The sequence below is a fragment of the Eretmochelys imbricata genome, chromosome 1 (genome assembly GCF_965152235.1).
Source record: "Eretmochelys imbricata isolate rEreImb1 chromosome 1, rEreImb1.hap1, whole genome shotgun sequence".
NCBI lineage: Eukaryota > Metazoa > Chordata > Testudines > Cheloniidae > Eretmochelys > Eretmochelys imbricata.
Window position 1 is genome coordinate 38,371,825 of NC_135572.1, and position 15,568 is coordinate 38,387,392.

Here is a 15,568-nt window from a genome sequence, read left to right on the forward strand (position 1 = left end):
CAGTACTTAGCAAGGAGCCGGACAGCTGTAACTAAGGGCACTTAATGGGGCTATTCAAGGGCAATCCCTCGTGCTCCATGTAGAACACTTCCCCACCCTTTGGGAAGGAATGGAATTTATACTTTTAAATAGCATGGAATTTGCTGTGACAATCAGATACAAAAACTGCACAGAATTACAAAAGGGAGCTTTTTTGTTGCTCAAGATAATGCTGATCATGTTTTCTAAGCATCTATTAACTTGTTTCCCTGGAATTCCTATTGATTTTTTTAATGCAATTTAAAAAGTGTGCTGAGGTAAATAGCTAAAAATATTGAAAAACAGTCTTTGCTGAAAAGAAACACATCTTCCTCATCTCCATTACTGATAAATCTCTGAGCCAATATTATTGTTACTTTGAAAATTGTAAGTTGGAAGACTGCTTTTTGGAATGCTTGAATTATGATCATGCATTTTAGAGCTCTAAAAAATGAACCATTTTGTTTTGAGTAGCAGCCCAAAAATTTCACTATCCTGTGGCTTTTAAATTAAATTTTGTTTGGACATGTTTTGCTAAAGTCTCAGATAAGTGGTATACCTACTGTATATCTTACTGTTATTATAAATCCTTTAGAGTTGGTTGTTAAGACAGTGTGATGAGCTCACGTTGAGAATCCCTAGCTTTGCTGGCTTCCAGGTGTTAAAAAATGAGTATTTATTCATTCTGAGTGTGAGATTCCTCTCCAGTTCCAAGAGGTGACCGTCACAGTGTCATGGTAAAGTTCACAAGTTGTTCTTGACTAAATTCTTCTACATCAAAATACAAAGTTAAGTATTAAAGTTAAGTACAAAGTTGAGTATCACCTACCTACTCTGAAGTGAAATTTTAAAAGAAAAGCAACTGTAATGTATACATTTACTCTCTATTTTGACATCTTAATTTTAAATTTCCTTTTAAATATGAAAGGAGAGCTAAACAAAAGAAACACAACTTAAGAAAATTCTTTATTTTAATGACACTCAAAAATTAGCTGTTGTCTTCTGAGCATTAATTCAGTTCCAACATGTCCGAGTCTAGCATGTTTAAGAACACTGATGTTAAATCAGGGCAGAGTGTGGTTTCATGGAGAGGCTCAGTGTGTCTTATGTTCCTTAACTTTTCCAAACACTCATCTGCATTTCATTAGATACCCACTATAATAAATTATATGATGCACAGAAGTGGAAATTTTTATCTTTACTAAACTTGTCAAAAAAACTAGGCTCCTAGAAATCACTATTGGAATCACTGAAAGATAAGACTGTTCACAATCATCCTTCAGAAACAAAGTTAATTCAATACATTTTACACTGATGACAGTGAAAAACAAAACTGGACTCTCAAGTAAGTAGTTGGTGCACTTAAAAGCTTGAGACCATAGCAATTAATATAGAGCACAGAGATACTAGACATTAACAAAGTCAGAGCTTAAAATATGATACTTTAGGTATTCTGTGTGGCAGAAAGAAGAGAACCAGGATTTATAAGGAAAGGTTATTACAGACATTTTAACTTTAAAATGACCAATATGTCATTTACATACATGCTTCTTAGTTGTAGAATTTTTGAACGGCTGGCAGTGCTTGGCTCTGTATAAATATGGCTTCCACCAGGGAGCTTTCAGTGTTGTTCAGATGCAACACATTGGTCTGACTTTGAGGTGTGTTACCAAAATCTTAAGAGGTCTTGGTGCTTACCAGAACCAGCTGAAGAGACAGTCATCCAATAAAAGTAATGAGACCCTTATCTAGCAGTAACTCTTTTTAGATGAAAGAAAAGGAGTACTTGTGGCACCTTAGAGACTAACCAATTTATTTGAGCATGAGCTTTCGTGAGCTACAGCTCACTTCATCCGATGAAGTGAGCTGTAGCTCACGAAAGCTCATGCTCAAATAAATTGGTTAGTCTCTAAGGTGCCACAAGTACTCCTTTTCTTTTTGCGAATACAGACTAACACGGCTGTTACTCTGAAACCTGTCTTTTTAGATGGGGACTACAGCATTGACTGAAACTGCTAATTGCAATATCTGTGTAACTCACTGATTATTTTTACGTTGTACTCACAGAAACAAGTGATCACATGGCATTGGATGCTAATAGCTTAATGTGTTATGAAAATCTAAGGCAATCAACAATTATTTACTTTTTTTACATACCCTTTGCTCACTTACTAATGGCTATTTTATCTTAATTTTTCTACGTAAGCCTTTGAGTCTGCCAGCTGCTGGACCACTATTTGACATTAGCTCCAAAGTTAACTGCTTTGTATTGGGAAACCTGTTACGTCCTTCAGTGTGTCAGTGCGCACTTAGGGAACTTCTGGTGCACATCAGCAGGGTTCACATAGACAATTAGTGCATGGCATGGTTGAGTTCTCCAGATTTACGCCCCAGCTTGCTGTGCAGTAAGTGCTCATGTAGACATGCCCTTAATTTGAAGTTCTGCCCATCCCTTTCTAACTGACTTTTTTTCTTTCTTGTTATTTAGCTCATGCTAGATACTTGGAATGAGTCCATATTTTCAAATATAAAGAATCGACTTCAGGACAGTGCAATGAAGCTGGTCCATGCTGAAAGACTAGGAGAAGCTTTTGACTCTCAACTTGTTATTGGAGTTAGAGAATCATATGGTATGTCTTATACAGTGTGATCTCAGCTGCATGTTCCTTTCTAGTTCACAGACTTTCATAACATGCCTTCAACTAGATGTTGACAAAGGAGGTATGGTTGGAATGATCATTATAATGTTTTTGTATTGATTATCAGTGGGGTAAATGCACTTGCCAATGACAAGTAATAAACTTTTCACTGGCAGATGAGCCTGCTCACCAATTTCTGCAAAATTGAAACGTACATTTTAAAAATAATAGTTTTATCCCTTAACGTTGCAAAGAGACCCTTCTGAATATGACACCTGGCAGTGTAGTCCCAGTCCTAGAGGTTGGGCTCCAGCCTGAGCCTAAAAGTCTACATAGCAATGTAGAATTGGCTGGCATGGGTCAGCTGCAGGTTTTTCTTTGCTGTGTAGACATACCTCAGTATCTTCAAAAGAAAAATTTTGCAAGAGAAATAATTGTTTTTTAGTCACGTTCAAAGCACTGAAAACTAGAATAAGATCTAAGTTTTTCTCTTTACAGTTAACCTTTGTTCTAATCCTGAAGATAAACTTCAGATTTATCGGGATAACTTTGAGAAGGCATATTTGGATTCAACAGAGAGATTTTATAGAACACAAGCCCCTTCTTATTTACAACAAAATGGAGTACAGAATTATATGAAATATGTAAGTATAAAGTAGGGCTGTCAAGCGACTAAAAAAATTAATCGTGATTAATCACGTGATTAAACAATAATAAAATACCATTTATTTAAATATTTTTGGGTGTTTTCTGCATTTTCAAATATATTCATTTCAATTACAACAAAGTGTACAGTGCTCACTTTATATTTATTTTTATTACAAATATTTGCACGGTAAAAAACAAAATAAATAGTATTTGTCAGTTCAGCTAATTCAAGTACTATAGTGTAATCTCTTTATCATGAAAGTTGAACTTACAAATGTAGAATTATGTGCAAAAAAATAACTGCATTCAAAAACAAAACCATGTAAAACTTTAGCGCCTACAAGCCCACTGAGTCTTATTTCTTGTTCTGCCAATCGCCCAGACAAACAAGTTTTGTTTGTATTTAAAGGAGATAATGCTACCTGCTTCTTTTGCACAATGCTATCTGAAAATGAGAACAGGTGTTCTCATGGCACTGTTGTCGCCAGTGTCACAAGATATTTATGTGCCAAATGCGCTAACGAGTCATATGTCCCTTCATGCTTCAACCACTGTTCCAGAGGACATTCGTCCATGCTGATGACAGGTTCTGTTCGATAACAATCCAAAGCAGAGCAGACAGATGCATGTTCATTTTCATCATCTGAGTCAGACGCCACCAGCAGAAGGTTGATTTTCTTTTTTGGTTGTTCGGGTTTTGTAGTTTCCACATCTGTGTGTTGCTCTTTTAAGACTTCTGTAAGCATGCTCCATACCTCACCCCTCTCAGATTTTTGACGGCACTTCAGATTCTTAAACCTTGGATCGAGTGCTGTAGTTATTTTTAGAAATCTCACATAGGTACCTTCTTTGCATTTTGTCAGATCTGCTGTTAAATGTTATTAAAACGAACATGTGCTGGGTCATCATCTGAGACTGCTATAACATGAAATATATGACATAATGCAGGTAAAACAGAACAGGAGACATACAATTCTTCCCCAAGGAGTTCCGTCACAAATTTAATTCACACATTATTTTTTTAAATGAGCATCATCAACTGGAAGCATGTCCTCTGGAATGGTGGCCGAAGCATGAAGGGGCATACGAATGTTTAGCATACCTGGCACGTAAATACCTTGCAACGCTGGCTACAAAAGTGCCAAGCGAATGCCTGTTCTCACTTTCATGCGAGCTTGTAAGAAGCAGGCAGCAGTATCTCCCATCAATGTAAACAAACTTGTTTGTCTTAGCGATTGGCTGAACAAGAAGTAGGACTGAGTGGACTTGTAGGCTCTAAAGGTTTGTATTGTTTTGTTTTTGAGTTAAGTAACAAAAGAAACCTACATTTGTAAGTTGCACTTCCACAATAAAGAGATTGCACAACAGTAGGAGGTGAACTGAAAAATACTGTTTCTTTTGTTTATCGTTTTTACCATGCAAATATTTGTAATAAATATAAAGTGAGCACTGTACACTTAGTATTCTGCATTGTAATAGAAATCAATATATTTGAAAATGTAGAAAAACATCAAAAATATTTAATAAATTTCAATTGGTATTCTATTGTTTAACAGTGCGATTAATCATGATTAATTTTTTTGAGTTAATCGTGTGAGTTAACTGCGATTAATCAACAGCCCTAGTATAAAGATCGTCATGTGATAACTGTTCTGTTGTTGTTAGTACTTAAAATGATTGCTGTTCTGCTTCTGCACAGGCAGATGCTAAATTAAAGGAAGAAGAGAAAAGAGCATTAAGGTATCTAGAGACAAGGCGCGAATGTAACTCTGTAGAAGCGGTAAGTTTAAAAACTTAGTTGTATATGTAGTAAAATCATGTGCAGTATTTCAATAGTAGTAAAGGTTTCTGATGTCAGTTTTGATCATAATTTGTCTTGCATTATTTTATTCTGACTGTAATTGCAGTCAGAAGATCTGACCTGCTAGAAGCCTTTTTTTTTTTTAAATCCACTATTAGGTTTACTTATTTAAAAAAAATTAAAAAAAAAAAATCAGTAGGCCCTACTTCAAAGGTCTCCAAAATGTGGGGTGTGCCCCCCTAGGAGGGCGTGGAGAAACATTCTGGAGGGCATTGTGTGCCTGGGCCAGCCCCCACAGAGGGCTGGGGGAGAGCGCGACCCAGCTCTGCTTCTGGCCCTCACCCCGCCTGCCAGCCGGCCCCACACCTCAGCCAAGACTCCTCTCCCAGCCCCACTCCGAGCTGTGGCCACAGTCTCAGTCTCCGTACCCCTGTCTGTGGCCCCCCACCCAGAGCCACGGCCTCACTTCCAGCCCTGGAGTGGGGGGGCGTGGACAAAGGTAAGGGGGAGCGTGAAGTAAAAAGTTTGAGGACCACTGCCCTACTTTGTAGTTTGGAATCTTACTAAACATTCTGTGGAAAATACAGTAAAAGGACATAGTTTTTAACTTCTAACCCTCCTGTTTTAGATTCAGTAGGGATTGGGTTTGCCTTTTTTTAAATGTAAGCTAGTACAATTTATGTGGATTAGAGTGACTTGGGAAGTAGGTAGGCAATCATAGGAGGTAAAAGGTTATTCAGTGCCATTTTACAATATCTGGAAAAGTTCACTGTTTATCACATGAAAATCCCCAAACACTTCACAACTAATAAAATGACTAAATTTCCTCCCTCCATAACTGAAGTGTAACCGTCTCTGGTGTGAAGTACATCAACAGTTTACCAATGCTCACCAAACAGCCTAAGAAGGAAAGTGAAAAAATACTTTATCAGGTTGAAACTTCAGGGAGAGATTTAAGTGCAGCAAGAAGCAATTTGTAATTGCCTGTGCTGAAATTTGTTCAGCACACAAGGCTATTTTAAACAAACGCCCTAGAATCTGTGGTGGTCAGGATTTGTTTGGTTGCATTCTGCATTACATCATAAGTGGGGCATCCCTTGCTAAGGTGAATGGTAAGCAGTATATAAAATTGTCTCATCTGCCAAACCCTTGAGTGTAGAAGTAATTTCTGTGCTAGAATTGTCATTAGGCCCTTGTTCAAAGCAAACTAAGTCAGGTCAGGTAGGGTACACTGGAGTGAGAACTATTCTTGGCTGATGGAAGTGTACTTGGAAACTAAGCAGGGTAGTTACTGTTCCAGAACTGATACTGCCTTGTGAGGAAGAGGCCACAGAAATATTAAACTATTTTATGAGAGAAACTACTATATTTCCCATTCTACATGCTTTAAAGAAAAACATCTATGAACTGAAGTATAGACTTTGTTTCATAGTGTCATAACTTCTGCATTAAGTACAGCCTATGAGCATGAAACATTTCACTGAGCTGTAGTGCATGAGGAAAGGCTAGTATTTATATTGAACATGAACTTGAGAGAGACAACAAACTGGCGCTCAAAGGATTGTAATAAGCTAACTATATTTCTTAATACATTTCAGCTTATGGAGTGCTGTGTGAATGCTCTAGTGACATCATTTAAAGAAACTATTTTAGCTGAATGCCAAGGCATGATCAAACGAAATGAAACAGAAAGTAAGTGAAGCTTAAAAAATATTGCAGCATGATCTCACGGTCAGCTAGGTTTAAAAAACTAATTTGTTGATAAATGTATTTGATTACCATTTTGTGACTGAGGCAGCTACATGTTTCTTAGAATGAAAAATTTATTTCATATGGGGCCGTTTCATTCCACAAAAAGCATATGTTGCTATGCACCATCGTAGGGTAATACGTTTTTAAATGTGTTTATACTCTGTACCTTCAATACACCCGTTTGACTGGCTGGATAACTCTTCTTTTCGTGAAAGGCCAGTTGTGGCTAAGGATTTTTTTACACCCATTTATTATCCTTTCTTTTGCAACAGCCTGCTTTCTCCAATTTTAATCAACTTTGGGGCTCTTCTTCAGAGCATCCAACCTCTTGAACTTGAGTAATTTTAAAAATAAAAAGCCTCTCTCTGGGAGTCTCCCTCCTTCACCAAGATACTGCTTTTGAAGGCAGGGAAAGAGTTGGATGTTTTTAATTACTATTTCTGGTCCAGGACCAACATTTGGAAGAATGTACTGGTCGGTGAATAAAGTACCTCTGCATGTCTTTCACCTGTTTTCACAGCCAATATCTCAAGACCTAAGAGAGCTAAAGATTAATGCTCTATGACCTTTAAAAGATGGTTTGAAGTGTTTGCTTCTAGAGATTTTGAGAGAGTGGTGTGATTCAAGTAGGAAAGATTTGTGAAGGTGCTGATCTGCTGGCCATTCAAGATAGCAGCTATTAAAATGTCAGAAATGAAGTAGGGAAATTGACAAAGAAAACCGGAAATCAGTGTAGCTATTTTTAAAAGCACAGGATCCTGCAACCAAATTGTTGAATTTTCATAACTGTATGAAGTTTTCGTTTCTATACACATGAGAACTGGGGTTTCCAGCTTTCAGATAGTCTTAAGATCAAATATGTTCTGAAATGCCAGGTCTAGAAGTGAATGTTTGTTTTATACTACATCAGACTGATCCCTCTGTCTAGCAATACTTTATTGGTACTAGTCCAGGACTGAATATAGCAAAGTACCAAACCTTTTCACCAGAGGCAACGTGTGTGTGTTGGGGCGGGAGGGGATGTGGGGTCAAGTCTCGTCTCTTCTCCCCCTCCTCCCCTTTGCTGCTTGGCTTGTACTGAGCATGCTTATGGGATTGAACATGCTCACTAGCGCTGCTGAAGCTGGCTGCCCTCACTACTGCCTCCTCCCAAATCAGCAGACACTGGTCGTGTCTGCTTGTTACAGTATAGCTTTCAGTCCCCAAAGGAGTACAGAAGGTTTATTTGAACCCAAAGCTATAGAGGTACTTCAAATAAGATGCTTTCCTTAGAAACTTTGCTATTTACTCACATGCATCTCTGTTCCTTTTTCCATGCTAGAGACACACAGTGGGTGAGGTCCAGTAAAAGATGTTATCTCACTCACTTTGTCTCTCTGATAGCCCCTGACCAACACGGCTACAACAACATCTTTCCATTGCGTTCTTTATGCCCTCTCTTGAATTGATCTAGACGGCCACTACCTTTGCTTTCAGATCCCTCTTCAAAACTCACCTCTGCCCTATTGACTATTAGAAATCAGCCACTTGATGGCTGGGTTAAGGAGGTAGATGGAAATAGCTGAATCTTAAATTAAAAGATACAAGCACGCCTGTAACACATTCTTCCCCCTTTCATATTTCATTTGTCATTTTTTACTGTAAGCCGGGAGAGCGAATAGGCAGACTGAAGACCAAATCTGGACCTCCAGGCACTTTTGAGTGGACTTTAAAGGTCAAACGGGCTGAAGCTGAGCTGGGGCTGGAGTCTTGCAGAGTGGTGCCCGCTCCCCAGCACAGTGCTGCCCCAGCAAGGGGTGGGTACTGGGCCAGGCTGTGTGGCGCAGTGTGTCCCAGGAAACTGCTGGTGCAGCCACAGCGCCATCCTCCACCGGCTGGCAGCAACTCAGGGGTGGGCCATGTGAGCGAACGAACCGGTGCTGACATTCAGGCTCAGTGAGTGGGGCAAGCAGGGAGCTGGGCCCCCTCCCCCCCCCCCCGGCCCACCAGGTAAGCAGAGCTGCCAAGTGCCTCTTGGCCAGGCCACCTGCTCCACTGCAGGGCCTCAGAGCCTGGCCAGGAGCAGTGACAGAGCCAGGCCCCAACTCCCGGTGTTGGGGGAAGTCCGCAGGGAGGTGCTGACTGACAGGCTGGTGTTGCGTCCCTCACTCAAGAGTGAGACTGCAGGTACCCCCTCCTGAGCCCCCCAAATAACCCCTCCCAGTACGTGTGTGCACACACACGAGCAGTATCCTCTTTTTTGGGAACTTGAAATATGGTAACCCTAAGCTGGGCAGGGGATAATCGAGGGGGTAGGGGAGACGAGGTATAGGAGTTATATACTTATACATCATTTTATTTGTCAAACCAAAGTTGTTAATCTTTGTAAACTCAAAACAAATTAAAAACTTGAAACAGTTGTCTGAAAGTGTTCTAGTACTAATATTTGCATCTCTTTGACATTTTATCTATGTACTTTCTCAAAGTCTCAGATGTAATTTATTACATCTTTCCTGGAGGTTATTTTTAGGAAAAAAGTAGAGAGAGATTGGAGATACATTTCTTACTCTCCTTGTGGATGCAGTGAGGAGGAAGAACTAGAGGGGATATTGATTCAGAAAAAAGGGGCTAAAGAATCCTTGGCCTCAGATGTTTTTTGGGACAAGCAGCAGGACCAAAACAATACAACCCTGCTTGTATATCCGTACCCAATCTTGCATCCCTGGTCAGTTTCACACCTACATGAATGTAGGCTTCTAATTCTGAGATCCATTGTTACTAGGAAAGTTGAGGTAACTGTAGAAAATGAGTGTGATTGAATGTCAGAAGGTGGGAGGAGGGGTTCTAGTTGTACCCCAAACTATTTCGTGAACAAGATGACACACAAATGGGATGTGGGCTGAGAACTGCTTATGATATGAGATACATTTACTTTGAACTTGGTTGCATATGTGTATGTACAAGTAATCTAGCAAAAAGGAAAATAAATCAAACACTGATAGAAGGGGAGGATAATACATATATGTTGACTTCTTCCTGGTTGCCAGTGATTTTTTATTATAGTTTTTTTACTGGTGAATATAGAAAAGTTTTTATTCTCTAACATTCTACTAAGCATTTTTATGAACTTCTCAAAGAGAAGAATCCTTTCCTTGTGGAGTTCACATTTTGAAGAAGTTTCAGTAATATTAATATAAAGTCATTTGAGGGGATGTATCGTTAATGAGATAGCTTACTCTACTATTTTTTGTGATTTTTTATGTCCCATTTGAGATATTAGTGTGAAAGAACATACACAATTTTTACTTAAAGCATTGTCTGGTTGTTACATGTGGAGTGACTAGTGGTTTCATCAGTATTTTGTGTTTTTCAGAGTTGCATCTAATGTTTTCACTGATGGATAAAGTTCCTAATGGAATAGAGCCCATGTTAAAAGACTTGGAAGAGCATATTGTTAGTGCTGGACTAGCAGATATGGTAGCAGCTGCTGAAACTATTACTACTGTAAGTGTATGCTCTTGAGGGGAAAAAAAAATTTCAGTAGTCAGCAAGAACCTCTTGCAAAGGAAAACAAAAAATGCCTCCTTCCCCCTCCTCCGCCCCCCATAGTGGGATTACTGTGTATGTTACATGCATGTGTAAAAATATATTTTTAAAATTTAATAGATATGTCAACAAACACTTTGACTTTCTCTTTGTTTAAGGAGATCAGAATTTAAAACAGCCCTAAAAGGAATTTTATGCAATTATACCTGAATCTTCTTGCGTGTTTGAACTTTCATATGTTTTAATATATGGATCCAGTATTTGTAATTTAAAGAAAATGCGCAGATGATAAATTAAGAGGGAGCACATAGCAATCCCTATAGTTAGATGTATTAGCAATTTAATTTTATAAATGACTTTTTCAATTGCTTACAACTTTTTGAACCTTCTACCTTTTGAGATTAAAATTTAGCATGCTTGTTCTGAACTCAGGAATGGTTGTTTTTTTTTCTGGACATTTCTCAAAAATGTTTGTTTCTCAAGAAAGAGGAGAAAATATATTTTTCCGTTAAAGATTTTTTTCATATCCTAGATGGTGGGGTTGTTTTTTAATAGCTGTAGCCACATGGGAGAGATGTGATAGACATATAATACTAGGTACCACATCCCTACCTCTGGTGCATAGATATCCCTCTTGTTAGTCCAGTGAAAACTGATTTAATTTGGCGTTTATAAGGATTTTTAATACTCACTGTACACCTACACATTTTTAAGTAGGAAATTTCGTATCAAAGACTGCATTAAAAGAATGTAAAAATTGCAAGCCAAAGCACTGAAGTTAGGGAAATACAGTTAACGTTGCCTACTTGTGCCTTACCTATCCATGTGTATTATGATAGTCTCTAATTTCTGATGGTCTTTAATTATGTGATCACATATTCTTATTCTTCGAGGAGTGTCCCTGGGGGTGCTCCACTTTAGGTGTCTTGATGCCCTGCGCTTGTCATTGGAAATTTGTGGTAGCAGTGCCCGGTTGGGCCATGCACGCGCTGTCTCGTGCCGTTCCGGGCGGTTACATAGCGGTCGGTGCATGGCTAACAGTCCCTCAGTTCCTTCTCTACCGCCTTCGGCTTGAGTCGAAGTGATCAGCAGTGGCCCTCTCTTACCTTAGATAAGATTAGCTTTTAGATAGGTCATAGCTTATGATTGTTAGTATACGCAGTAGTTCGATATTCTACCCTTTATACTTATTTTATTTTACTTCTTAAAAAAAAAATTTTTTTTTCTTCCTTATCTACCTTTATACCCCTCAATAGAAAGATAAGTTTATCCTCCCTAGGATTACTACCATCCCTTTTTGTTGGGGGATAGACTTTCTCAGGCATGCCCTGACCACTGGGCTTCAAATGTTGCCTGACTTGAAGACTGTCGGTCCTGGTTTCTGACAGTCACGCACAGTGCATCCGCTGCATGTACCAGCGCCAGCCCGTCCATCAGTAACACCCATTACTCAGAAGTGCCCACGCTGTTGGAATCTGACAGCCAGGGCAAGAAAAGCTAGGGATCTCCAACTTAAATTCCTTATGATAGAGAAATCACTCAGGTTGGCCTCAAACCCCTAGTTCAGGATACCTCCGGGCCAATGGTCGCCAGCGACAGCCTCTGACAGAGGTTCTGCCCCAGCAGCGTCTATGAAGAAGATTTTACCTAAGAAGGCTACCAAAAAGTAATCCCAGAATTCTCCGCACAGGGAATCAGCCAAGAAAAAGCAATCCCTGCCCCAAAAATGTACCCCAGTACTGATGGCACTGAATGCATCGGACCATGAGACCCTCCGGTACTGAGAGTCCTTAGAAAGTGAAAGACCCTATGAGGGCAAGCTGGAATGGAGGTTCGCAGAGCAAAGTGAAACCCTCCACCTCGGCACCCACAGAGCTGAAAAGAAGCTTGGCACCGACCGACATAGTGGCGCCACCTGTGGTGCCTATGTGGCACTGCTCGAGATCTTTGGCACCGGTGGCTACAGTTCACACTCCTGGGCCATCAGCAACGCCGTCCCCAGTGCCAAAGCTAACGGTTCTGCAAAAGTTCATGAGACATGTGGATCTATTAGTCTCCTCTACACCAGAGTCCCAGATCGGTACTGAGCCATTTGAATACTCCACCTAGATCAGCTCCACCTCTGTCTAGTGATGATGAGGATGAAGTCACATATACTCCTTGTCACTCCTTACCCAAACCTGGACTGTCTCATCTATCAGAACACCACTCATCTGCAGAGTTATGTGCCTGGTATGTGCACTGCCCCCCATGCTATTCCTACCTAACTGGCCCTACTGGGATCCGTCAGCAATATATAGGGCCCAACACTGCAGGTCTCCTAACCCACCAAGCTTGAGAGCCGCACAGTCCCCATTGCCAACTGTCCCAGAACCCTCAGAAACACAAGAGGAAGTGACTGAGGAAACCGAGGACATATCTGACCAGGAAACCTCGCCACCTGCACACCTCTCATCTTTGTCATCAGATGAAACCATAATGCCACCACCTCCAAGCTCTGGGATGATTTCAAGGCCTTTCAGGACCTCTTCAAAAGGGTGGCAGAATCCTTAGATATTTCATTAGAACAGATTACCTGAATCTCAACAGAAGTTACTGGACATACTCCAGTCATCCCCATCAGCAAAGAGAACATTACCGATCAACGATGCTGTTATGGAGCCTGCAAAATACATCTGGCAGACGCCTGTCACGGCATCATGCAAGAGATCGGACAAAAAATATTATTTGCCATCTAAAGGAGCTGAGTATTTACACACCCCACACCAAACTCAGTAGTGGTTGAGGCAGTAAATGAGAGGGGGAAAACAACTCCACTCCAGAACAACCCCATATGATAAAGACTGGAAAAGATTGGACCTCTTTGGCCGCAAGGCCTATTCCTCCACGACACTTCAGTTTCTCATAGCTAATTATGCAGCCCTACTGACAAAATGCACACACAATATCTTTTCAAAAATGTCATAATTCATTGATAGTCTGCCTGATGATAAAAAAAAGAACAATTTAAAGTTAATATCGCTGAAGGACATCTCATTGCCAGAACAGCTTTATAGGCCTCTCTTGACTCTACAGACATGGCTGCATGGTCCATTGCGGCTTCTGTGATTATTCACCATGCATCCTGGCCCCATCACTCAAGGTTCCCGAGGGATGTCCAGGCTACGGTCGAAGACTTTCCCTTCGAAGACGCAAAATTATTTATGGCCAAAACGGATGAGTCTCTCCACACCCTGAAAGACACAAGGGCAACTTTGAAATCGCCGGGTATCTACATGCCTGCAAATAAAAAGAAAGAGGGCAGGTATTATAACCAGAGAGTCCTATCACCACCATGTACACAACATAGAAAGTATGACCAGCACTGCAAACAACAGCAAACCAGACGCTGACAGACCCAAAACCAACCTTTGACGTCCCAACAATCCAACACTAGAGAGCAGTTTTGAAGGTTTGAAGGTGTGCTTGCGAGCAGAGACAACCACACATTTTAACACTAGAAACAGAGACTATCTCCCGACCATTCGGAGATAGATTGTCACATCGATGACCTTCCTCATTGCCATCACGTCCGCCAGGTGGGTGAGAGAATTAGGTGCCTTAATGGAACATCCCCCATACACAACATTCTTTAAAGATAAAGTCACTTTATGACCACACCCCAAGTTCCTACCCAAAGTCGCCTCCCTCTTTCATTTGAATCAACCCATTTACTTACCTGTGGTTGTTTTCCAAAACCCCATGCGGATAGGAGAGAGGCATCAGTCCCACACTGGACGTCCGAAGAGCATTAGCTTTCTGCACTGAAAGAACAAAAGTATTCAGAAAATCACCAAGACTATTTGTCTCCATAACAGAATGCTCAATGGGTCAAAGCATCTCAACACAGAGACTATCCAAATGGACATCAGCATGCATCTGCTTTTTCCACCAAAAGAGCAACCTACAAGCCCCAGTGGGAGTCTGCACACACTGTACCAGAGCACAGGCAACATCTGTGGCCTTTCCTAATAATGTCCCCGTCACTGACACTTGCAGAGCAGCAACCTGGACATCAGCCCATACATTCACAAAGTTCTGTGCTGTAGAGCAACAGTCAGCATCAGACATTCACTTTCGACTCTCAGTGTTATCCAGCATCAATAATGCAACTCCGGAGCCCCTCCCTTCCACTGAGGGGCACTGCTCAACAGTCACCTAAAGTAGAGCATCCAGAGGAACGCTCCTTGAAGAAGAGAAGTGCAGTACCTGAGGTTCTTCATGATGGTTGTCCCTGTGAGCGCTCCACTACCCTCCCTACTCCCCTCTTCTTCGGAGTTTCATGTAGATTCTCTGTGGTAGAGAAGGAACTGAGGGACAGTTAGCCGCATACTGCTATGTAACCGCCCGGAGTGGCACAAGATGGTACCGGCACGGTGCAGTCGGGCACTGCTACCACAAGTCTCCAATTGCAAGCACAGGGCATCAAGACTTTAAAGTGGAGAACCTGCAGTGAAAACCATCTCAAAGAACCTCAGTTACTGCACAAGGTGAGTAACCTCTTTTTTTTCCCCCCTGGAGATTGGCTTTTGTTTTCATTTGTTTTGTTATTTTGCTGCTTTAATTTTAGGATTCTGAGAAATATGTAGAGCAGTTGCTTACATTATTTAATCGATTTAGTAAGCTGGTTAAAGAAGCTTTTCAAGATGACCCGAGGTTTCTTACTGCAAGAGATAAGGTATATGTTTTAATTTAACTGATCTTTGTCTTCATTTATTTTAAATTGTTGAAATCCATAATAAATTATGCCTCTAAAATCCCATTGCCCATTTGTTGATGAGTCCTGAAGTCTGTTCTTATGCTAATAAACTTGGTGAATAAAAAGCTGGTTAGAATCTTTTTAAGGTAATTGGTAACCTGATTTTTATTCTTTGTATTGTGGTAGTGCCCAAAGCACCCAGTCAGGACTGGAGCTGATAGTTTTGTTTAATGGTACAGCACCTATGAAGATGCTGACTGTGCTGAGGAGCTTATAGTCTAAGTGTCTGATTCAGCAAGGTAGTTCTGCTCCAGGTTGTACGTATAATTCTGAATAGTCCTCTGACTTCAGTGGAACCCCACACATACTTAAAGTTCGGCATGTGCTGAAGTATCTTGCTGAATCGGGGCTTAAGAAAAAGCTGCGTTTCAGTACGTTAGCATTAGC

The 15,568-nt window shown here is 40.6% G+C and overlaps 1 protein-coding gene across 6 annotated transcripts in view; it reads left to right on the forward strand.

Annotated features, from left to right (window-relative positions):
- CUL5 (cullin 5) overlaps window positions 1–15,568 on the forward strand; it is an 89,459-nt gene that overhangs the window by 42,054 nt on the left and 31,837 nt on the right. For 5 of the 6 annotated variants that reach the window (XM_077808818.1, XM_077808848.1, XM_077808840.1 and 2 more), the window contains 6 exons: window positions 2,507–2,648; window positions 3,156–3,301; window positions 5,005–5,085; window positions 6,705–6,798; window positions 10,211–10,341; window positions 14,993–15,100. In XM_077808818.1, the coding sequence (XP_077664944.1) occupies window positions 2,507–2,648; window positions 3,156–3,301; window positions 5,005–5,085; window positions 6,705–6,798; window positions 10,211–10,341; window positions 14,993–15,100 (702 nt within the window). The remainder of the gene's footprint in view (window positions 1–2,506; window positions 2,649–3,155; window positions 3,302–5,004; window positions 5,086–6,704; window positions 6,799–10,210; window positions 10,342–14,992; window positions 15,101–15,568) is intronic. The other variant, XM_077808826.1, reaches the window with a different exon arrangement.